At 43.3% G+C, this 24,867-nt stretch overlaps 1 protein-coding gene across 1 annotated transcript in view; it reads left to right on the top strand.

The window, feature by feature from the left end:
* The window catches only part of atrnl1b (attractin-like 1b), a 39,570-nt gene extending 15,278 nt beyond the window's left edge, over positions 1-24,292 (top strand). Inside the window, exons 20-29 of the mRNA XM_057034815.1 lie at positions 1,116-1,209; positions 5,482-5,534; positions 7,527-7,621; positions 7,781-7,859; positions 9,536-9,693; positions 11,118-11,179; positions 13,963-14,041; positions 19,174-19,281; positions 22,674-22,788; positions 22,876-24,292. Of these exons, the coding sequence (XP_056890795.1) occupies positions 1,116-1,209; positions 5,482-5,534; positions 7,527-7,621; positions 7,781-7,859; positions 9,536-9,693; positions 11,118-11,179; positions 13,963-14,041; positions 19,174-19,281; positions 22,674-22,788; positions 22,876-23,000 (968 nt within the window). The 3' untranslated portion in view covers positions 23,001-24,292. The remainder of the gene's footprint in view (positions 1-1,115; positions 1,210-5,481; positions 5,535-7,526; positions 7,622-7,780; positions 7,860-9,535; positions 9,694-11,117; positions 11,180-13,962; positions 14,042-19,173; positions 19,282-22,673; positions 22,789-22,875) is intronic.
* Positions 24,293-24,867: the final 575 nt, after the last annotated feature.

Below are 24,867 nucleotides of genomic sequence, written 5' to 3' on the forward strand. Positions count from 1 at the left end.
CTCAAATATGACAAATATGCTGTAACATCTCATCATAGACAGTAGGCGGCACTATTGGGCATCCAATTAAATTTGATTAGAATTTTTGTGCCCTTTGGATTAATAGAAAAATTTAGGTTGATAAAAACTCTCATCTCAATTAAAGGAATGCTCACAGTTTAGACCACAGTGGAATCTGAAGAGTGTTTTCTTGACACTTTAGTCCACCTGATATGGTCCGCATGACGGAAAGGCAGGTCAAGAGTAGACTGACTCCCGTTGTCCTTAATGAGACATGGATAGAATTCCTGAAAATTTACATGGGGTTTTATAAGGGTACACACACCACACACACACGCACACACACACACACACACACACACACACACACACACACACACACACCACACACACACACACGGTGTGCAGCCAAGATGTCCCCTGAATATGTAATGTCTGTTCTGTAAAAGGTTGTAATTAGATCCCTGTTTCCCTCCCGGTCAATAAGGTGAAAAGGGCTATCTCTTGAAATATTCATAACGTGCCATGTTAGGAATTGACGAGCTTTAAATTTAAGTGAACAATTTTAGTCTGTGCTTAAATAAAAGGAATATATCAGGAGCAGTTTTGGACCTCAAACAATGCCCTTTAAAGGCTGCAAAGCCCAAACCATTCCAGGCAAAGCTTCTTTCGCCCATGTATTGATGTTTATATTTCATACACACATGCCTGTAGGTACTGTGATGTCCCTTCGAAGAGTGGGATAGTATTTTTCCCCTTCATGTATCAGATTTCTGAAGTTCAGCCAGTCTCTTTTGGTAATATACTTGTTTACCAGCACACCGAGATCAATATCAATTTCAGCTCGGTGTTCAGTACAGTGGAGGTAGCTTAGCTTAGCACAAACACTGGAAGTGATGGGGAAGTGCTAGCCCTGCGCTTTATGATGCAGCTGTGAGGATGTAGACTGTAGGAGTGTAAGCTCTGCTATGCCCTCAGGGGATCTGGAAACCACACATTTTACGACTTGGAAAATTTTCAGCTTTGTTTAACAAAATATCATGAATAGTTTTTATTTAATGGTGTTTATTTTCCTTCTTGTCTCTTTTCCATCTGTGTTCTTTTGCCCCTTCCAGCCTGTAAATGTAATGGCCATGCAAATGTATGCCAGGTGTTAACTGGAAAATGCTTCTGCACCACCAAGGGGATAAAAGGAGACCAGTGCCAGTTGTGAGTTCAAATACGCGCGCACACACACACACACACACACTTTAAATTCTGTTTGATAGGCATGTGGCGACGCTAAAACTTGTCGAGCAATTTAGTCAAAGTTCACCAACCTTTGTGATCAAACGTGTAAAAGTCAAATTTAAATGTAAAAGTTACATTTATTTAACTGTAATCTTTCAAAAGCAGTTTGAACAACAAAGAGGTGTGGTTCTGTTCTCTGTGGTTAAAACCTCACAGTTATATTGTTGTTGGAAAGAAGTCAGAGCGAATAGACCATATTCTCCTCACAGTAAAGTCTGGTATAAATATTTGCAGCTTTTGCATCCAGGTTCTGTTCTCTGACTCAGTTACACGTTTCACAGTCACAGATTTCACACCGTGTTTGTCACACCAATGAGAACAGGCCATCACAGCGTCACGAGTCGGCAAAAGTCACATTCAGCTGTCGTGACCCTTGAAGCTGCTGCGCTGAGTCACAGTATCTTACAGAAGAAAGTTTGTTCAGGTGGAAGTTTCTGAGCGCGTTAAGTGTTTTACACCCACAGTCCTCCTTCCCTGTCTGCTTTCACACTGTCTGGCACATATAGCATAAATTAGAGAAAATGCTCATATTTTGATCACAACCACAATTTAGTAGAAACTCCTATTTTTTGTCTGTAAACCGTCTGGTCTCTAAAAGGTTGCCTACCTGTTATCTTCTAACATTGTATTCATATGTAATATATGAGTAATTATGCATCAATTTTAGCTTGCTGAAGATAATTGGCCTTCACTAAATAATATAACTATACTTCATTTTCATGTAATTGCATGGTGTTTTGGTGCTGTTGCTTGTAAACCGCAATGCTTTAAGATTCAGTGGAAACGGGTTCAGATGAAACTGTGACTGATTGAGAAAATGCGGGTGTGATTGGAAATACAAGGCACACCGTCGGTAAATGAAGGGAAACAAAGCAAATTGCCCAGAAACCAAAATAACTAAATGAGGGTGTTTGAATCCCCCCGTACTCGCTCTGACATTAATAGCGCTAGCAGAGCTGTCAGAATGTCACGTCAGGGTACTGGATGGGATGCTGTGGAGGGCAGGATTTCAGCGAGAGCTGATATTTCTGAGGGGAAAAAATCTGTGTTTGATAAAAGGAATGGAAGGAGGCTGTTTAGAAGCCTGTGGCAGCAGTGGGGCAGCCGTTACAGCAACCCATTAACCCGCAACACAAACCAGCAGGAGGCGTTATCAGGCTATAATTAGGTCAGCGTCATTATTCCAATCGAAGAATCTAGACGCTTTTTCACTTTGCTTAAGTCGTCACTTGATTAATTTATGTTCAGGTATAATCTAATTAGTGCGCCCGTGACTCGACGAGCGGTCGGGAAGTTTGTTGAATCCCGTTTTGTAATGTCATTTCTGCTGTGTAATGAAATGAGTGGGATGAGTGTCATCCTCACACATCCCAGGAAGCAGCGACCTCAAAGACTTCTACCCAGGGCTGGACTGGCTTCTCTGGTTTTACCAGAAAAACACACAAATGCGCGTTGCACAGCCACCGATGCCATTGGGACTCCTAAATAATAGCTGTTGTAATGAAGTGAAGGATGCATCAGGGCAGAATGGAATTGTTTTTGAAAACAATTGATGAGGTGCGCGCGGCGTTCCAGCACCGAGTCAAACGGGAACATTTAGGGGTAATATGTCTTATTAGCGTGCTCGTTTGGTTGCATCCATTATTCGGGTTTCCTCTTGTGCTCGACGTAACATCAAGCAGGGGGCGAGCACGTGCGTGCCCGCCCTTGTGTGTGCACGCAGCGTACGTGAAGGGCACGGGGAAGGTTCGCGGCACATTCCGCGATAGACCGTGTGAGTTTCTGCGTGTATGCGCACAAGCACAGAGGAAGGCTCGTGTGTAGGTCAAGATGCGGTGTGGGAGATTCTGCTCCAGTTCAGATGTGTGCACACGTGCATGCAGACGTAGATTAAATTAAGATACAGCGTGGAGGAGTTCCATTATACACTCCACCACCAGCGGTCTGCGTGCAGCCGTGTTTGCAAATGCCAAGCAGCTGCAACACCCCAGGAGTGATGTTCCGTAAGGTTCTAAGGCCCACGGTGGCGTTTGTTCTCATCTGATGTGCTGTAGTAAAAGAGCACTCTACCATGTCCTTGCTGCAACTAGCTCACCCCAAATCTAATGTCCTGATGGTTCAATGGCGCCTTTATCAGGTCAGTTAATACTATCAGAGGATACTTTTACTGTCTGTGTAGCTGGGGAACGATAGAAAATAGATTAATAACTCTAATTTAAAATACATTGCAGTCCTCAACATAGGTACCCAGGCTTAAGCCCCCCTGTGGCACGCTAATACCTCTGCGAAGCATTCTTCTGGAGCAGTCTTGGTCTTATCTTAAATTGCTAACCTGCAAAATTCACCTAGGTTTAAGATGTGTATTGTTTGTTTGCTCTATTTTAATACACAGCAACAACAAAAGCTTTCTGCACAAAAAGCAGCATCGACTTTCAAACTTATAGGAGGACTAAGGTCACTTGAGACCCACTTCTGGCCACATTTTTGTGCCGATCTGTTCAGCGGGTTTTGTGTAATGCTGCAAATAATCCTGCCAACCTGCGCAAAAACAACTTAAACAACAAAATAATTTGTTAGGGTTAGCATCTTTTAGCGTCTTTGTCGATGTCTTTCATTGATAGCATTTTCAGAGATGCATTTGCCCTCAATGATTCCAACATCATCAACTATCACCTTCTCCGTGGCAACATCCATGACACTGTCCTCTCTTCTGATAGCCTCATTTAAAAATGTTAATTAGTTGTCCTGAACGTAAACAACCGTGACACAATTGTTGCCATATTAGAAAATGTCTGAAAAATGCAATTTGCTCTGACTTCACAGTTGCAGAGTTTTACAGCATAAATGTAGACGGTTAAAAACACGAGACCGTTGCAATGCCTTCAGAACGGCATAAAAGCACTTAAATCCAGTGAAGATCGCCATATGTTCCTCCTCATTACAGACAATGAAAAGGCACAAATCTCCTAAAATGGAATTTGCAGGACCTGAGTGCGCTGCATCCATGTTCAATTACAAGTGCCAAGGAAGCCGCAGCAAAACACAGTGACTAATCTGCGCATCGTTCCTCGTAAATGAGCTTGTGCTTGTATGCCTCTTGTGAGGACAATGGACGAGTCAGAGGCTTTAAATGAGCGCATTTACTTCCTAACCACATTGGACTGGAGGCAAATGGAACATAGTAATTGTGTAATTTTCACACCATGTTCAGCCGACGGTCAGATCCCTCATTAGCCGAAGTTCCAGATTCACTGGCCCCAGGCTTAGTCATTTCACACCTCCAACAGACATGCGACACTGTTTAAACATTGGCTAATTATGCTGCATCCAGCCATTTATGTACTTTGACATATCATGTGGAAGCTTTAGTTTAAAGCAGATTTACAACTGACTTTCTGAAGGTATTTGTTCGAAATTTATCAACGTCCTCCCATTTCTGCATTTTATGTAATCTTAAGTAATCTGATGAATGAGTTTTAGGGGCTATGGGTGTTAACTTATTTGTGTCCCATTATTGCATAAATTGGATTACATATTCTGACTAAAAGCTTTTCCAATGGTAGATTCTGATTTTTGAACAGAGAAACATGTATCATCTAGTCAAATGATGTAAAATAGAAGCACCTGGAGACAACAGCAACTGCTCACATTGCAAATCGCACCTCTTCATTCGTCAGCGAGGCACCGTCGTGTTATGTGTGAATGTGTGTGAATGTGGACCTGCACCACTGCCATTACTGGTGACTGCCAGCACAAGTCACAGGATGGTGCTCATGCTTTTACCCGGTATATTTTTTATTATCTAATCCTTTCACTAAAGATGATTCTTCCTTACTAGTAGCTACTGTTTTGATTCAATTAAAAATTAATTTTTTAAATTTTGAAAGAATTAATCTATCTGCCATGTGCCCGGGGTTATTTTAGGAATAAACATACTTTTTCACACTGTTCTCCGTGATCAGGTGGTAGTTCGAGATTGTAGTATGACTTGATAAATCTAAGTAAAAAAAAATCTAATTAACTTCTTCAAACTATCAGATAATTTCCTCATCAGAAAAAGGAGACTTGATGAGGCAACAGCACCGGCAGCTAATGTGCTGGCACTTAGCACACGATTTCTGATAAGAGGCATTCTTGCTCTGTCTGTAGGAACTCTTCCTCATTTGATTCTTTCTGTTTTCTTCACTGCAGATGTGACTCAGAAAACCGGTACCTTGGCAACCCACTCAGAGGAACCTGTTACTGTGAGTAATTCCACACCGGACACCTTCTTGGTCGGGAGATGGTTCATTTCCCTGCACGCAAATGCACATTTACCCCTCCCTTATTGTTCTTGCTTTACCCCTCCCTCCGCACCGCCTGTGGCAGATGGAGCATTTTAGCACTTTGGCACCGGGGCACTTGTTAGGTGACAGAATGACTTGCCATGAAAATGTCAAGAGCATCAGATGGAGTGAGTGATGGAGCTAATCAAGGAGATGGAGGAGTAAAATGTCCACACTTGCCGACTCACCCAATCACCCGCCCACTCTTTCATTCATTTAGAAAGTTGACTTACCCTGTGTGCAAAGTTCACTGGAAACACATTAAGTGGGAAGTTTTAATGCTCAGTGAAGTACACAGTGTATTCATTTGTGCAGTGTCCTTGACGAGCACAGTGTCTCTGTTCAGCACTCTGAGACTGACAGCTCAGCCTCTGCCACAGATCTGCCCTTTTTTAAAATTCCATAACCCCACAAGAGACGTGATAAGGAGGAGGAGGCACTTGAGTCCTGGACCTCACTTAACCTGTGCAATGGTGTGTTTTCCTTTGTCCCCGCTAAAGTCTTTTCTGCAAATTTGTGATCGATGCTTCATGTTACCATGCCAACATGGCAAAACCAACGTGCCGCTCCCTGCACCATGTGGCTGCTTTAAAGGAGCAGTAAGGTTGTGGCCAAAGCTGGAACTGCAACCACAATCAGACTACTGTTGAACCCTTTAGCCCTCTGCCTCCCCCCAGAGTTGAGGTTGCCTGATACATCAAGAAAGTCCCATTTGACTGTCTCAGTTACAATTCATATTGACATAATGGCCGTGCTAATTTTGAAACTATTTCCATAACTTTTCAGCATTATGCCAGAGAAATAGTGCTAGCGGGTTGCACATGTTAGCAATGATGAGTTACCATTTTTATTGCTCAATCAATTTATTACCTAGTCAATATGATGACCCACCTGCATGTGTTAGTGTACTATACACAGATATGCATAATGTTAATTGACTGAAGAGAACATTTGAAATCCCTGGACTGTGCCCTTTAAAGATCTTTCATTTCTGACTTTTTCACATAGTTGGGAATCATAATGGAGCCTTTTAGGTTTACTAACATTAGACATTTATGATTCCAAAGGTTTGAAGCAGAAGCTCCGTGGTAACCGGCACCCTGGATGTTGAAATGCTACTGACTTTGTGATTGATAGATAACTGGAGGGTGGAGCAGCAGAGCAAACTCACATGTAAACATCAACATTGTTTACAGGCTGACACTTTGCTTCTGAATTTGGAATATTCTGGCTGACTACTGTTGTCAGTGACATAAGCATTTGAATTCAACATGATTCCTTAATGTCTCTGAATTCAACATGATTCCTTAATGTCTCTGAATCAACATGATTCCTTAATGTCTGCAGGCATATCAGGGCCGTTTAAGGATAACTATAAATACATTACTTGCATTCTGCTCCTTTAAATTTGTGCATTGATAATTGTTGATTTTACACAATTTAAAAATCCCCAAATACAAACAAAAATATCAATCTTTAGTGCAGTTGTCAATCACAGAAGTATACAAGATCATCACTTGTGTGTTTAGGTAATTCTGATTAGTGAATTTGTGCATGGCCCACATTAATTCATTTGTTAAATTATTGATCGCTGCGGGGGCATTTTTAGAGTTGTTGTCAGGGTCAGGTAGCATTACTTGTTGTCTGCTTGATGAGAAAATTGTCCTCCCTGATTACAGTTATTGGACTTGATTACAGACATTCTGATTTCTCTCTGCTCCATCAGTCTGTTCATTTGAAGTTTGTTACCGCTATATCACATAGTAGTACTTTTTATGAAGGCTGTCACAGCAGTCTCTGGTCCTGTAAACAACCCCTGACAGCTAAAATTGATTATTTTCTCTGCCTGTTTTTATGTGAGTGCAGGGAAGATGGTCCGTCTGAGGTCTTTGTTTTTTCTCCTGTGAACAGACAACCTTCTGATCGATTACCAGTTCACCTTCAGTCTCATTCAAGAAGATGATAATCACTACACTGCCATCAACTTTATGGCCTCACCTGAGCAGGTAGATATTTCATATTTTACATGTGCAGCTGCTGCATTCAGCTTCTTGATGAAGGGGTTTGCGGAGAAGATTCCCAAACCAAAAAGCTTCGATTTCTTTGTCTTTTTTGTAATGTCATCACTGCTGTTTCTGTCTTCTTCTGTTCCGGTCATCCCGAAGGCTAGCAAAAACCTGGATATGTCCATAAATGCATCCAACAACTTTAATCTCAACATTACTTGGTCTGTGGGATCAACAGGTATTTCAGTTCGACTCTTATTTTTAAACCTCTTTCCAACAGTGCAAGTTTGCTTGCTCACTTGTTTTTAAAATTGTATAAAACAAAAAATGGGCCAGAATTTACTTGCTTTTAGTGTTTCAAGGGAAAATGGTCACACATTTACACGTAAAGAAATCCTTTTTTGTAGGCCCACACAATATGGCTGTTTACTTTAATAATTCAGTAGAGTAAAATATATTTTACATATTCTGACTTTTTCCCACAGTTATTTCATTGGTGTCAGGGGAACAATAATGTCAGTGCTCTCGTGTACTATCACCCTTGAGTGAATATTATAGCCCCCCCCCCCCCAGGAAAGACACCCAAGGACACTGCAGTCCTCCAGTGACACTGTTTAACCCCCCTTTCTCTTTCTCTCTGTGCCACTTTCTCCCTTCAAAACAACTCTGACATTTTCCGGCCACTAAAAGACGTTAACCTCCTGCACCCTCCGCACCACTTTAACCTTTTCAGAGCACTGTCATTAATATTTGAAGTCTGCTCCCCTTTCCCTCAGAAAAGATATTGTGTCTCAGAAGAAACCAGAGTCTCTTGACAATCGACGAGAGAGTGAAGCGCCTTTGGGTGGGAGGAGGGTGATTTCAATTAAGATAAACACGCTCACGTAGCCACACTGGAGCTGTCATTTTCGCTTCTTTTGTTTCAGAGGTATGGGTCGGAATGCCAATGGTGAGGACCCAGAGTAAGACCGAGAATACAAATTGACTTGAAATGTTTAAATAGACTGAGAAGAGATTTATGTTTTCATAAGCTTTACAGTTCAGCTGTAATCTAGAAACAAATTTGACGTCCCTGATTGTGTTCATTAGACCCATTTGTGATGTTTAATCTATCTTAAGCTATGCGGCTTTATTATTTACTAATTACCTTTTGTCACTGTGACTATATTTGGTCTGAAATGTCAGCCGGGGCTGTGTAATGAGGTCATCAGTGTTTCATGGCAAGTTTACAACATATTGCAAATGCTGTCTTAGAGACACTTAAAATTGCGGCGCCTGTTTGTTTATGGCGTGCCACTGCGCTATGGGGAGCTGGCCCGGCCCCACCCTGATAGTGATTAGAAGAGTTTACCGATTATAAGCCTGTATGAGCATCTGCCAAGAACCATAAGAACCAGGAAAAAGTTTCCTGCCCTTACATTGACTGAAGTCTTGCTCGTTTGTAATCCCTCTTATAAGAAGACAAATCCCTTGCTTTACTCATTAAAGACAAGTTTGACCCCGACACACCTTGAGGTGGCCCACTACCCCCCCCCTCCCAGAATGCTTATCCCTCCTCAGAGGACAACAGCCATAGCATCATCCTGACTGTTTGTGTAGTTTTGTGTAAAGGCTGCTCTTTGTTCTGGCCATCAGTGACGTCATACCAAACCCTTTTCAGTCTGTGGCTTTTTTCCACACGTTTCCTTAACAATTAAATATAGATCGCTTGTAATTACTAAATAAAACTCTGCTCTGTCTGCCCAAAAGAAGTTGAATGATGTTAGGCCTTGATAATAACTGCCTACGAGTGCTTGGCTTGTTAAAGTTATAATGCATTCATAATGATACCTTTTAGCCCGGACGGCTCCATCTCTGCCTGTAGGTGAGCAGCAAATGTCAGTGCCTTGATCACAAACGCTTTACCCTCAACAGCTGGAACCATCTCAGGAGAGGAGGTGCCCATTGTGTCGAAGACCAACATCAAGGAATACAAAGACAGTTTTTCCTGTGAGAAGTTCACCTTCAGAAGTAACCCCAACATCACCTTTTACGTCTACGTCAGTAACTTCTCATGGCCAATCAAGATCCAGGTAAGGATCGTTCTGTTCCAGGTTATGTACCCGTGTTTTTCACGTGTCACATGAGCCATCTCGAACATAGAGAACCAGAACAGCCGTCTTTATGATGCGGGGTGATTTCAAGTGCACTTTATTCTAATGACACATTTAATAGGCGCTGGTTATTGGGTATGGGCGCACAGATGTTTTTAGCAGACGACAGCAGCAGCATTTAACCTTTTCTAGCCCTCTTTCTGAATAGAGGAGATTGATTTGCTGTGGTGAAAGGGATGAAAATACAACACAGTGGGAAAAAAAGGAATACCATTTGCTGTCACTTTAGGGCTGGCTGGAAAACAACAATTAAGCTTTAGCCAAAAATATTTTCCACCGGGAAATTAAAATGGGCTAAAGGCCAAACGGAACTAATCTGAATGAAAAATGAGGGACTGAAATGGTTGTGCGATGACTTGACAGTAGAGAAAAACAAGCAACAGCACCTACTGGCTGTTCTGTCAGTGGTGTGAGTTCTGTAAGTTCTGATGGTGGGAATCAGAGCTGGAGCACATCATGGCTCTCCACAGAGCATAGTCAGGGGATTGATTTATTATGGACAAATTTGGATTTGTGAACAATTACACGAATGTCATTTTGCAATTTTCCTTCCGTTTCAAGTTTGTTCTTGTCCCTCTTGACGGGTCAGCGATGCCATCTGGCCCAGTTAGTTTTCCATTTGATGTCCTGCAGAGCAAACTTCTTTATTTTGGGTTGACGTCGGCCGTAAAGCAGAAAGCCTCTGTAAGAGCAGGAAATGACCTCACACTGTCTAGTTCATCTTTACAGCGCAATAATGGACAAGGATAAAGCAGAATTTAAGAATTCTCTCCTTTTTTGTTCTTTCCTTCAGCTCAGTGTTTGTGCGTGCCCCAGTTTAAAAAGAACTCGGTGTAATAGAAGTAAATTCCCAAACATTTCCTTTGATTGGCTGTGATGATAAATTGAAATCCAATCAACCTGAAGCCAATTGCGCAATTTTTTGTTTCCAAATCAATCTGCCCCACTTACTAAATAAATCCACAATGCGTATTTTTTGTGCTTTTGAGTCAGGTAAGTCAAGTTAAAAACTACATTTTTCCCATGGTATTTTGAAAGTGACTGCAATCATTCCTTTTTAGTTGAGATGGACTCCACATTTAAGCATTGTTTTTAACATCTTGGTGATAATCATACACGCGTCCTGCCATCAGATGCACTGCAGACATGAATTGGTCCCTCTGCAGTATCACTTTTACTCCATCAGAATAAGGCACCTGGAGTGAAAATCATTCCATATGTCGTCATCTTTCCACTGAAACACCTTTCTGCACTCGAGCTGAAATTTGAATTCACTAAGAAAACAACTGGGGTGGTGTGCTGTCATTTCTTCCTGATTTTTCTTTTCTCCTTCCCTCCATTAGATTGCCTTCTCCCAGCACAACAATATCATGGACCTGGTCCAGTTCTTTGTCACATTTTTCAGGTGAGTGACTCAGATATTTGTCATTTAGATAATGACCTTTGCTTAAGGTTTAGACTCTGATGTTGTGAAGATATTGTTGTGAATCCAGGTGTAACAAACCTCATCCAAACACTGACAGACCAACTCATCATGTTCCACTTCTGCGTCTTGGGCCTTGCTGAGTAATTGGAGCCTGTCCTTCTAAACTCACTTCATGCAAACACAGCTTGTGTCTCACTCCATCAAACTGCAAAGGACCTGCCAGTGGCCATTAGAATAGTTACATATAGCTGAGAGTTATGTCACCGTGAGCAATGGAGATATGAGGGTCCACATCTAACACTGTCACGGTGCGCTGCAGGTTATTCTGAAAAGAACCATTGCATTTAATTTTGTTTAATTCACTTGTGTTTTCTGTAAAATCACTGTTACTATAGCTTCCCTGTATGTATGGCGATGTTATTTTAAGGTGTGCCACCCAGAGAAGCTGACAGACTAGCGTATTATCTGTGTAGCAGCCAAGGTGGGAATAGAAGACAGCCTTTGCCCAAGGCACCTGCCCATCATTGCCAAAACCACAATACATTTTTCTGAAAACACTGTCACACAGTCGCGTATCTCCTGCCTCCATCGGATCAAATTACATCCAAATTCTGGAATTCTTGCAAGGAAAAGGGGGGAAGGACAGAACTTATTTTATCAGAAAGGCTTCTCACGATTACTTGCGTCATTCGGACCAGAACGCGTCAGAGCTCGGAGACAGAAAACAAAAGTTTCTGACAGTTTTGGGGACTGAGACGAACTTTGTTACGAGACAATTCATGGAGAAAAAGATTACATGAGACCAACTGGAAGTCAAACCATGGAATACACAGCGCACTAAAACCGCTGCTTTTCTGCAGTTGCTCTGTGACTTTTGGTGTGTTTTTGTTTTTTCATTCCATTGTCTTGAAGGGGCATTCTCTTCCATCTCTGGAGCCCAGTTCTCACTGACCCATAAATTCAGAAAATAGCGAAAGGCCTCGGTGCAGTCGTGTGAGTGTTGAGTGTGTGGCAGGTTTGAAGGGGATCAACCTGCTGGGAACACAATCAGCCTGATGACAAAATGTCAGGTCACCCCACAGGGTTCCCAGACCTCCTTTTCTGACAGATAGAAGGTGAATAAATGACAAAGGGACACGGAATAGGTCTTTTTAATTCAGCTTTCTCCTTTTATTCCCCACTTGTTCAATCTATTGTTGTTTTAAATGCGTATGAATAAAATAAAACGATTATGCCTTTCAGTGATCCATCCGTCCGTCTTCTGCTGTTTCATCTTTGAATGAGGTCGAATAACCATTCACGCTCGCATTCACACCTGAGATCAGTTTAGAGTTCCAGATTCACCTCCAAATGTTTATGGACAGTGGAAGGAAGTCACAGTAGTTGGAAAGAACCCTGGCACGAATGGAGAGAATATGCTGTCTCCACACAGAAGAGCCTGTGGGCGCAGGAGATCAGAGCGACAGCAACAGTGCTACCACACCAATGGAGGAACTGATGACTTTAGAATTGAAACAATAGAAATGACTTGCAGCACCAGTGATTGTTAAACTTTATAATGGCACCAAAGACAAGAAAATGCGCTTTAACTTCTTAAAAGGTATTTAGGGATTTAATATCTGTCACTTCAGTCATGTGAAAATGTCTTTGAAGCCCACGCAACAATCTTCTCTATTCACTGATACCCTCAAAGCTGTCTAAGATGGTCCAAACACTTCTGAATGAAGAATGAAAGGGATCCCACGGGGGAAGAAAATCTGTCCACAGCAAAGACATCATTTAACATCGTAATCCCAGCCGCCGTCATTTAGCCGCATCAAAGAGATTTTATCACCTTCCTCTCAGGCCTTATCCTGGATCAAACAGCTGTGCGGCAACCAAATTGAGAGCCTATTCATGTTTAAATATCAATAAATGATCCTGTGAAATCAGAAGTGGTCATCTGTCTGGGGTGAAATGTGCCAAGAATGTGACTTGAGCCTCAAGTCAAGCCCTTATTGATCACTTTACCATCAGCATTGCAAAAGGAAGTGCAAGTTCCTTTGTCTCTGGACATCAGATGGAGGGTCAGTTTGTCTTCCAAGAACAGTTGACAGTTGGATTATTCTCAGCTCACCGAGTTGAGAATAATGGAGGAAAAATAATAACATGCTCCTCGAGTGAGCAATCATTTTAATTGATTTGAATTGATTGTGATGCTCGGATTCCGTATTTTCTAACCAAATGCACAAAAAGGAAGGATTTACATGGCAAATCTATTTTGTATGCACTTTTCGATACTAAAAGCTGCACAGCCGGGCCAAACCTCAGCCATTTTTAGACTCTTAATCATGTAATCATCTTTACATTCCCATTTGTCACTGGGATAATGAAGTGGAAGCTTTCAATCCGTCATATCTTTCTAACCCAGTAGCACCCAGGACTTGTTGGGTTATTAAGTGAAGTAATCGGCCAAAATACTCAGTCTTAAAAGAAATGGATGTCTCACCGTCTCTTGTCGCCTCTGCCATGTGATCCTTTTAAAATGGAAAGGAAACTTTAAATATTCATGTCTATTGTAATAGGAAATCAGCCATAGGGCGGTCTTGAAGCAGTTGCTGAACAGCTGCATGAATGCAACATATAAATAAGAATCTTTATATTATTATTATTTTTTTTTTTTACAAACTAACCAGTCTAGGTATTCCCTGGCCTGTTTTCTAACAACAGACGGCACAATGGAAGATCTCACGCTTGATCTTGTTTCCTTTCTTCTGTTCCAGTTGCTTTCTGTCGTTGCTCCTGGTGGCAGCAGTTGTGTGGAAGATCAAACAGACCTGCTGGGCTTCACGACGCAGAGAAGTAAGTGTCATTGCTGAACATGTGTGGAATGTGAAACTCCAAGTGAAGGAATAAAAAGCCCCAAGGGAGTCAGTTTCAGCACCGCCCTGTCTGTAGTATAAAAAAGACTTGGGAAATACTGAGCAAGTGTAAAAAACCCAGTTACACACAGAAGTACAGATAATACGGAGAATATTTTATATCGTGGAAGCTATGTCAACAGCTACCAGAAGTATCTATGAAATATTAGCACCTTCTTAGATCGCGGCTTAATTTCATGCCCTCAGACCGATGCAAATTATTTTTGCCAGTTTTCTCAGAATTTATTTTCTTTCCAATGTGAATTGAATCAGTGCACAAAATCTGAAGGAAGTGGTCTGAAGGAAATACTGAAAGCTTGTAAACGAAAAGTAAATATTGCAATCTCAATATTCAGCGTTGATGTGAATGCGGGGCTTCGGAATAAGCGGGCGAGGGGTGAGGTAATCGACAGCAGAGATTCAGGAAAAGGCTGGTGGAGGTACTGCAGGAAATCAGGGAGAGCAGCAAATGTTCCCGGCTGCTCTCAACCCAGCCTGCATGGAATTGTTGCTGAGGTTCTGTAAGGCGGCCATCATTTCCATCTCTGTAGAGTCAATCCTGAATTCTCCTCAGTACTGCAGGATCTTTAAATCCCATCCTGACATTTGGCCAGTTGACTTATAAAAGCTCCTGCAAATGACTTTCCCTTTGGAGACGACATCCATAATAATAATAAGGTCGGAATTTATATCATCTAATTGATATGTGAGAATAAACAAGACGGATGGCTACCATGCCAATGAATCTTACCTCAATAATAAGTCATTAAAAGGTCATGCAGGCAGATGGGCTGATATCGATGAATGAAAACCTGTTAACTTTTACGTTGCCTGTTGGCATCCCTTCCTGTCATGTGTTTGCTACTTTAGCTGGGAATCTGCAAACAAATGAGAATAGTTAAAGAGTCTCCACCCTTTATTTTCCAGCCATTGGACCCATCTGACATTAGGGGAACACAAGGCTGGTTGGTAGTCAGTCTATTAGATGGACTTTGTAGCAGTGCATGACACACCAACACCAACGACCTCAGCCTCCTGCATGTTACACTCACAAGTTCTAGCACGTTCACCTCTTGTGCCTTTCTGAGTCACTGGTGGATGAGAAACAAGGCACAAATGTTCAAAGGTTGCCTGCTTGTTTTGGTCACGATAGACCTGATGGGCTGGAAAAGATGACACCATAACGGCATCTTCAAAAACCCTGCAAGGGTTTTTGAAGCATTCGGCTCTTCTAGAGGAATGGTTTCTCATTACTTTAAAAGTGCTCGTGAAAAACCGCCCATGCACTTAGGAAGCTCATCTAAATATATGGACTGGAGTGATCTGAGCTAAAAGTCTGTTATAACACAAGGACACGGAACAAAGTTTTCTTATTGATGCTAATTGACATTACACAGATTTTGGGTAGTGTGGTAGCCCAAGTATTAGATTAAGCAGCACCTTTTTAATAGTGTCAGATCGTATCTGACTGAGCAGGAAACAAGCCAGATACTGTCTGTCAACAAAGACAGAGGTACACGCAGCGCGGTAATGGACGTATGGAGGTTAACGCACACTCTTCAAGCTACTCTACAAAAAAAAAAAAATGACCATAACAAATTGCAACCGGTTAAACGACCATAAACGCAACCTGACATTTTGATGCAGATGGTTATTGATTAGCATTGGATGTTGTGCTGCTGCCATGTCTGTAGTGGTGCTACACTATCAGAAGTAGTGCCTCCGTTGCCACATTACGCGCGCAGTTTGTAGGTTGTAATGGCTCTATTTTATGACACTGTTCAGCACAGGCTAGAACACGGCTACAATATTTTTAGTGTGGAAATATTTTACATGCAAAAAAAGGAGCCTGATGCTTTAGTTATTAGTACTTGTTTTTGTCTGGCCAGTGACCAGAAATGCTCAGGCTGCTAAGATCTGGCAACCGTCGCCGAATGGCTCCAGTTATGCGCCCACTTCTTGAACAGCTTTGTGTCATGTAATTTCTCTGTGAAACATGGCTGCTTTGGCATTAATAACTTTAACGTAGGCCTACCTGAAGTCAGCACTGCAACGGTGTATTGATCAGACGTTGCAAGACGGTGTTTTTTTTTTGTATAGATAGGGTGCAAAAAAGACTGGTTCAGGGTGACTCTGGTTCTGAGTATTTATGAGGCTGATCCAGATGTGTAGCACATGGATGTCTGGTTCTTACTGCCTTCCCCCTGCTTCTGTCCTGCCTGTCTGGAGGCAGCTGTGCAGTTTCTTATTCCTACATAGCTTATCTTGTACTCAGCACCGAAGGTGTAGCTGTTGTATTTGAATAATTTCAGCTAAGTAAAGGTGACAAGAATTGGACCCCGAGTCGGGGACTCAAGGATGAAAAGACAACAGCTGTAAATGCCACCAAGGAGGACAAGGGCTGACCTCTCTGAAGCTACCTGTGGGGGAAACAGATGGGAGGGAGCGTTGACATTTAACGAGTCTGGAACCCAGAGACGTATTACACATAAACATGCAAACACATCTAATTCGTTTCATTTGACCGCGCGTTTGTGTTTTAAACCAGCATATTGTGACAGGAAAGGACAAAGCAGAGCTAGACTGAGGCCGACAGCTCGGCTTCCATTAGGTCGTCTCATCTCATCGTTGAACGGATCCAGTTTATGTTGTCATGTTGTCCTCTGTGAGCATGTGGGTTATTTAAAGTTCGCTGTAAACAGTTTTTACCCATTCAGACTAGATTCTGACTTCACTTGTGGCAGGGACATTGTTCAGCCCCCGTGGTTTCAGGTGAACCAGTTCTGACTGGCACATGGACGAAATGGTCTCATTATTCTTGCATCTGAAATCTGGATCTTCTTTCTCAGAACATACTTGCTGACGACCCCCCCGACCTCTCCGCCATGCAACAATGGCCCAGTTTTGATGAAGTGCCCCACTGTCAGATTAGCCATTATACTTGCATTGACAGAACTAAAAGGACTAAATTTGGTGCTGTGTCTCCAATGCAGACTGTGCCGCTTCACAATCTTGTTCCATTTGAAGAGCTCAATCACCCGCTATCGATTGCTCTAATGAGATTATCCTTCTTTAAGCTCCTGGTCACCTTGATTGTTCCTTGTTCAGTTTAAAGTTGGAACTCTTAATAATTTCTTCCACTTTTCAATGCTGGAGTCTAACTCTGATGAGCCATTCATCATGATTGAAGATTAATCTGGAAGCTTAGACGTTTTCTCAACGTTTACTAAAACAGGATTTATTGGGAAAAAAAATTCTCTTGTCTTGTCAAAGAGATTAGAGTGGAATTTGGGCGATATCATCTGCTGTAATGGACATTCTAGGTCCACTATAACAGATATTGTGTAAAAATTGTAGAAATTCCAGCTTTAATAGATCGGCACAAATACCAGAGTGGATTTAAAGTCACTTTGTAATTGAATTTCCCTACAGCATCTTTATTGAAGTGTGGAAATCGTTAAAAGTCTGAAAGCACCTCTTCAGAACTGGCTGTTTGTGGTCAGACTCTCTCCAGTGCTCCTCACTTGTTTGAACTAAATAAATAATTCATTGAATAATATTTCTGTCAAACCTATTCATTCCTTAGGATCCTCAGGCAGACTCTGTCCAGTGTTGCAGCACTTCTCTACATTTTGTTATCTGTAATAGCTGGTTGACTCTCCGCCATTAATTTGGTTGTTTATTCGCTTGTTTATTATCTCGTGGCGGCCGTCTCTTTCGAGTAAAGCACGACCCCAGAGTCTTACCTGATTTTGTCCCTTGCTCAGGCTTCACTTTTGTGTTCCCCACTAATTCCAGCACGTGATAAATACCATTACTGTTATCTGACATTTAGGATGAATGCTGCTGGATTTGAGGCGTTAGGAGCTGCAGCAGCCCAGCCGGACCCTCCATCCTGCTTTTATCTTTGTGTAAAGGGCAGGCTTTCTCAGTCTGACCTGTGCCGGCCCTGCGGCTCAAATCCGTAGGTTTGGTGTTGCTGCTTTGATGTTTAATAGTAGAGATGCTCAGCAATCGACCATGGGTCTCACAAAAAGAAAAAAAAATCAATCGGGTGATCAATCTCAATTTTCACTGGCTCCTATGAGGCTTTTTTAGCTTTAGGGAATGTTTTCCAGACAGCTTCTTTCTGAGTTGGAGCCACAATGGCCTGTAAAAAGTGCTTCAACGCCGACAGAACAGTCGTGCATCATCTAATCAAGTTTTCCCACATTTCGTATCAACAGAACCAAAAACTGGCAACTGCCATGTTCAGGGTACTGGAAAACCTTCAGTCGGAAGCTACGACTCTCTTTAGACCTCGGGACTTTTGCCAATTGGTGTTCAGCAACTAAATAAATGCTGTATATAATAAACGACTGTCAGAATACTGACATCTGTGGTTTCCGATTAATTGATCATATGGCTCTTTTCTGGTGCCGTGGGGAGGTGGTTGCCAGCTCCAGGGGGGTTGGAACCTGCCTCAGCTACTATCTGACATTCTGCAGGGTTGCCTGTGACACTCGTGTTTGGGAATGGAATCGTGCATCCACATTTAGTGAACATCACGGAGGTTCAACGAGAAGGCAGCTTATGACTCCAGTTGTCACCACCGCACGACACCTGGTGATCTAAAGTGAAATTAGATCCTAATGCGGCACACTTAAGCTCATCACAAATCCAATAGCGGTCAGCGATGTCCTTGGCACTAAAACGGGACCCGTTTGGATATCGATCAGGCGCCGGGTTGTTGATGAAATTGTGGCACAAGTTGTTGTACAATATTGATTAGATGGGACCAGGTAAAGCTATTTTCTGTAGCGCCAGCTCTCGCCAATCTTATCACCTATCTTCCATATTATGATTGCCTCATAAAAGAACAACTGCATCCCATAGTTGACCAGACCTACCAGTATGGTTTTGACCAGTAAAGACCAACTCTGGCTTTATTCCAGTTTAGCTGCAGGTTGTTGGTTTTGGACCAGCTGCTCGTATCCGCTCTTCACATCGCTTTATATTGACAACGTTTTCCATTGTTCTAATGTTCAGCGTTGCCATGGTTTCCTAATCCGTCTCCTGTGCTTGACATTGCAGCAGCTGATGAGAGAGCGTCAGCAGATGGCCAGCCGTCCATTCGCCTCAGTCGCTGTTGCGCTGGACGCCACGGCAGAACGTATGGATCTGATGCAACCTGTGGTCGACGTGAGTCCTGCTGACACACGCACGCACACACACACACACACACACACACACACACACACCACACACACACACACACACAACCCCCTTAGTGTTGATCAAGCTCAATATGAATATTTTCTCTGTTGAGGTATTGAAGTTCAAATGTTTGTCTTCGCCACCTGCGCGTTTTTGATTTTTCACTTAAACTGCCGCCAATAATTGCACAGGAATATTGGATATTGATCCGATAATACCTGCTTCTCCTTTAAACTGCGACCCATTAGCGTTGTGGTCTAATATTGGCTCAACTGATGCGCGGCCCGCTGCACTGCGCCTGGAACTGGGGAACGTTTCCTGTCGGGTTGGTCGAGGCGTTCGCCTGAGAAGCGGCGTTAACAAGTCGGAGTCACGTGCCATCACATCCTCCGTTTACTGAACCTCTGAAGTTGCTCTTCAACTCTTGGAGTAATAGAAGACACTCTGGAGTTGACATTGGGGGAGCGGCGGACTTTTCTTAGCCAGGGCCAGCACTCTCCCCTGCTGTAAATCACCGTGCCAACCAGCAAAGAGACGTGACATTAGCCATTAGTGTAGCACTGAGAGGTGCTCAAAGCGCATTATGGTATTGTGAAGGGCAATGTAAAGAACAGCCGAGAGGAAAAACAACGCCTCTGAGCTGGAAGGATGCACTTTATCATCGAGCTTTTAAAGACAAAATCCTTATGTGGAAAAGCACGGCTTCACCTTGAGTTCAGTAAAATGTTAATTGCATACTCGTCAGCGTGCGCCCATCTCTTATTTAATCATTTCCTTCAGGCCTTTCCTGGAAAAACCCGAAGGGGGTGTTCTTGTTAAGGTAGAGAGTCTCCATCCACTGGGGAGTTCTGCTGTAAACAACATGATAAGCTGTTTTGGAAATGACAACCGAGCAGGAACCTCATCCCCGCTCCTCTGTTCCTACACCTTCTCAAGATGCAGAGTGACCTTGACTTTAAACTTTAATTACATTTTAATGGAATGCCATATACATGTGTCTATGAAGTCGACATTCCATTTATGTATTGATTTTGAATTTGCTTCTTTTTCTGGATTTTAGCCTGAAAAATTCCCCTTACCAATAATTAACAAACATTCTTTTAAACCTTTCTAAGCGCTGACTTTGGAGACTTCAAATCATTAAACATCCCAATTAAGGTTGTTAACTTTAACCTTATTTAGTTTCATTTCAGAGAAATCAAGCCATCTTCCACCTGTAGATGCAAATGCTTTAATCATGTGTCTGTGTGCTTTGGACACTTTTTGGGGAGAAAAGTCCAACAATTCTGTGTTTGGCACCAGTTGAAGGTGAACCGTGATATTGGGAAGCTAATTTAGCCCTATAAAGCTTGATTGGTTAGCATCTGGCATCACTTAGCCTTTGGAGATATTTGTTAGTGTCAGAAAGGACACCGATGCCACGCTCTCATCACTGCTGTCTGAGCCATTAAAGCAACGCCGACCTCCTCCAGGTCAACGCACAGGCAGCTCCCGTGTCGCTCCCTCTGGGAACAGGGCAGCCATCGCACACATCCCGGCATGGGCGACGCGAAGGCTTTATCCTGTGATTGTTAGCTTGTCTAACCGCAGGACTGGTGCCAACACGGACCCTCCAGCTGAGAGGACACGAGGAGCCTTTATGATCAGTTCCCACTTCTGCTGCGTTTAAACCTCAGGAGATTGATCTGGGCTTTAGTGAGCGGCTGCTGGACAGCGAGCCAGTTGAATCGGGGCCCAGAGCACTTCAGGCCCAAGCGCTGATGTCACTGATGTCTTTAAGCACGATGGCCGACATTCAACATATGGAACGGGCGGGCAGCCGCCGTGATGGATGACACCTGTCAGGAGGGGAAAGGAGAGCAGACTGTGTGTGTGTGTGTGTGTGTGTGTGGTGTGTGTGTGTGTGTGTGTGTGTGTGTGTGTGTGTGTGTGTGTGTAAATGATGGTAATGCAGACCTAGTAAATAAATGCAGACTGTGTAAGCCTGTTTGATAAATATGGAAATGGTTGCAGCAATTATAAAGGTTTGGATAGGAAGATGTAATCCTGTGACTGAAATGGAAATGGAACGAATAACTTCAGCTTTGCTATCATTCCCATAAATTCATCCAGATCAACATTTATTTTCTTTTTAAATGAAAGCTTGGGATCATCACATTCAGGTAGACTTAATATAAATCCTGTGCCCCAAGAATGAAATAGTTGATGAGAAATTATACATTTCTGCATTTTTAGCACTTTGATGAGACTGAATGAGGCTAAAGTGAACAGGAAGCTTGCCTTGCTGAGTAAATGGTTGTACTGTTGAGCATGGCATTACAGACCACTATATGAACAATTGGATGTGTTTAATTGTAGGTTAGGGTTTTACCAAGCCAACGGCGCCCAACAGGAGCGTTGTAGAAGGAAAGCAAAGCATAAGAGGAGACAAACAGGTGGCAGGAGCCATTAGTGGCCGTTAGCAATGAGATGCCAAACGTGCTCCATGTATATGCTCTGCTCCATTCCTAACAGTTTAAAAGGCAAACCAGTTTCTATTTTTAAAACAGGACTAGATGCTGGGCCAAGTGCACAGGGTTTGGAGCGGTCACCAACTGCCTGACCAGTTAACTGCCCCTGTACGTTCGTGGTGGCGCTAACGTCGCCTCTCTCCCGACTTTACCTTAGGAGCAACATTGTGTTGCACATCCAGGATCTACTAGCCCTTTAAGAACGACACAGCACAGCATGTTTAAAAATGTGCTTAGCACACGTGCGACTGGAGGACACACGCTACCGCCGCCGTGTCTCAGCACTCGCTTCTGCATGCGGCGCCTCTCTCATCTCCATTTGAAATGCCAGAGCGGAGGCGGTTCACTCCAGACATTACCGTACCCCAATTTCCATCCCCTCGTCTGAAACATGCTGCCAAAGCCTCGCATTCATCACCAGGGTGACATGTATTCCACGCTGGAGACGAGCAGTTTTCGGCCATTACCGCGGAGGGTTAGGCCATCGTCCCGACGCGCAGCGCCGTGCGCTTTTTGGTTTTCCTTCCCGTGTTGTCTCGTGGGGGGGGGGTGGCAGATGCAGCCACTTCAGGCGATTAGAGCCGCAAAAGTCAATTCAATCGCAACACGGCGGTAAACATCTGTCGAGACGTTTCAGATGGAAACTTGAGTCGGCGGCGAGCGATCCGAGCCTGAACCGAATCACTCAGGATCCCGTCTGTCACACATCACAAACGTTATCGCTGATATTTGTGACACTCCATTGTGCAGCGTTTTTACTGTAAAGTCCAAACAGCCACTTCCTGCTCTGCACCGCGGCGTTAACTTTCTCGCATTACAATAACTCCACAAATAATGTCTCCTTCCCCCCCCCCCCCCTCTTCACAGGGGGCACCCAAACCTGTCGCCATGGAGCCGTGTTCAGGAGGCAAAGCCGCCGTGTTGACTGTCCTGCTGCATCTGCCCTCTGGACCCTCGGGTTTGCCTCCACCGGGACAGTCAGGTCAGGCTGCCGAACTGGGACGCTGGGCACATGCAAGCGAGGAAGCTTTAAAGGCATTAATGAGCATCTTTTCGTTTCTTCCTTCAGGACTGATTGTTGCTAGCGCCCTGGTAGACGTCTCACAGCAGAAACCGTCGGACTTTAAAGACAAGACCCAGTCGTTAAAGAACCGCAAAGCTCTTCCTCCGGCGCTCCAGGGCACCTGCGTGTGAGCCGCAGCTCTTCCATCCACTGGCTCCTTCTCGCCACCCTCTGAGCGGCGCGTGGCGCCGGGGGCTTCTCAGTATCGTCGGCTGCTACGACTCAAGTCTCCGGGTTCTCGCACATCCGCCAAAGGTCGGACGACGGGGGAAAGCTTCCGCCATCACGGCTCTCTCTGCGGCAGGTCCCCTCCCCTCAGCCCAGACCGAGGTCACCGCGCCACCACGGGGGCCGACCTGTGCACCGACCTGCAGCCGGCCCCGCTCCACCTGTCAGCACGTTTGCACCCTGAGCCCTGAAGGCAAAGGAAACGTCTCCCTTCATCGTGGGTCAGATCATCACCTGACTTTAACGGCTCTGCTGCCTTTTGGGATTCTTTTCTGTGTTATGCTTGCCAGCAAGTGGTATTCTAAGGTGCTGCATTTGCCTTTTGTAATGAAGCTTCACAATTTTTAACTCTTTCTACGCCGTGAGGTCCTTGCCCGTCAGCACTCTTGTTGTCCTAGCGTTTATCCGCGCCCGTCGCCCAGCCCAGCTGAAGCTGGCCAGACATGGAGTCTGGGGGGGTGCACACACACGTGGTTGAGAGGACGCCAGCTTCATTCAATCAACTGGAACACTTCAAACTTCCAAACTTTGAACCCCCCCCTTCCCCGTCCTGTATTCCCATCTTTTGATTACATGGAGTAACACTACCTTTTTATAATGGGCTTTCCATGAACTCAGCTGTTGATCTGCAGAATTAAAAAGGAAATCTGGCTGTACAGTGTCTTGTCCAATTGAGATTCTATGTTTTATTTCCAGGTTTTCTGATTGAATGGCAAAAGACGATGCTCATTTCTATTATTGTAATTTATTGTTATCACATTATCGTAACAATATCTCAGTATTGTTATTATATCTATGATAAAAAACAATGTGTTTTGCTACACTTGTGAAGAAGAAGCATTTCTGTTGATAGTTTTTGTTTTGATATTTAACAAATTCCAGTGTAATTGCGCATTTAACTTTTTACTGTCGACTGAAGTCATTTGAAATGTCCAGACTTTTTACAGACTGTGGGCATTGTCCTTTTTTGTTGTTGTTGTTGCAATGTTCTCATCATGATGCATTTCATAAAGATGCCAGCTAACACCTAATTCCCTGTTGCCAGTGTCACCAAAGAGCGGTGACACTGCACAGGAGTCGGGGTCTCACTATTATGGAGAAAAAAAACAACGATAAACTGTATTATTGGTTATCTTTAGTGTATTTTAATGATGGACAACATGCCAGGAAATAAACTAAACAGACCTGATAAAAATGGCTACAATTCTTTTACATGCTGCTCTAAAACCTTTGAGGGTTGCGAAACATTGAGTGAAACTGAGAAAATGTATTTTATGGCTGCAGAAATTAAGGTCTTATTCCATTTTTGTACAGGAAGCTAGTTATTGTTGATAAACACAAGCTTAAACCATCCATTTTAGGTGGTTTTTGTTTTTTTTACTCTGCCATTTTCGATGGGAAAAAAAGCCTTTTAATATCCATTTAAATGATTATATTCTCTCACACAGGTGTGCATTTTTAAAAATGTATATTTCCAGTTGCCAAGCCGACCCCACTGGCCCTGAAAATGCAGCACCATCCTCTGAAAGGTGATTTTCTTTTTTTTTTTTTTTTTTCGAGCTTTGCCCTTTATTGCGCCTCTCTGAGTGCCTCTGCTTCCTCACCAGCGTCAGAGTGCTGCTCTTCACCGTTTGGACTCAGCGGTATTAATTGTGGAGCAACTCAAGTCCAGCTTCCAAACACACTGACAATATGACACATCCGCTGATAAGTGGTTCAGTAATCACTGAAAGTGATTTTCCATCATCGCATGCCCATAGATAATGACGC

Source organism: Takifugu flavidus, chromosome 1, assembly GCF_003711565.1.
Source record: "Takifugu flavidus isolate HTHZ2018 chromosome 1, ASM371156v2, whole genome shotgun sequence".
In the NCBI taxonomy this organism is placed as follows: domain Eukaryota; kingdom Metazoa; phylum Chordata; class Actinopteri; order Tetraodontiformes; family Tetraodontidae; genus Takifugu; species Takifugu flavidus.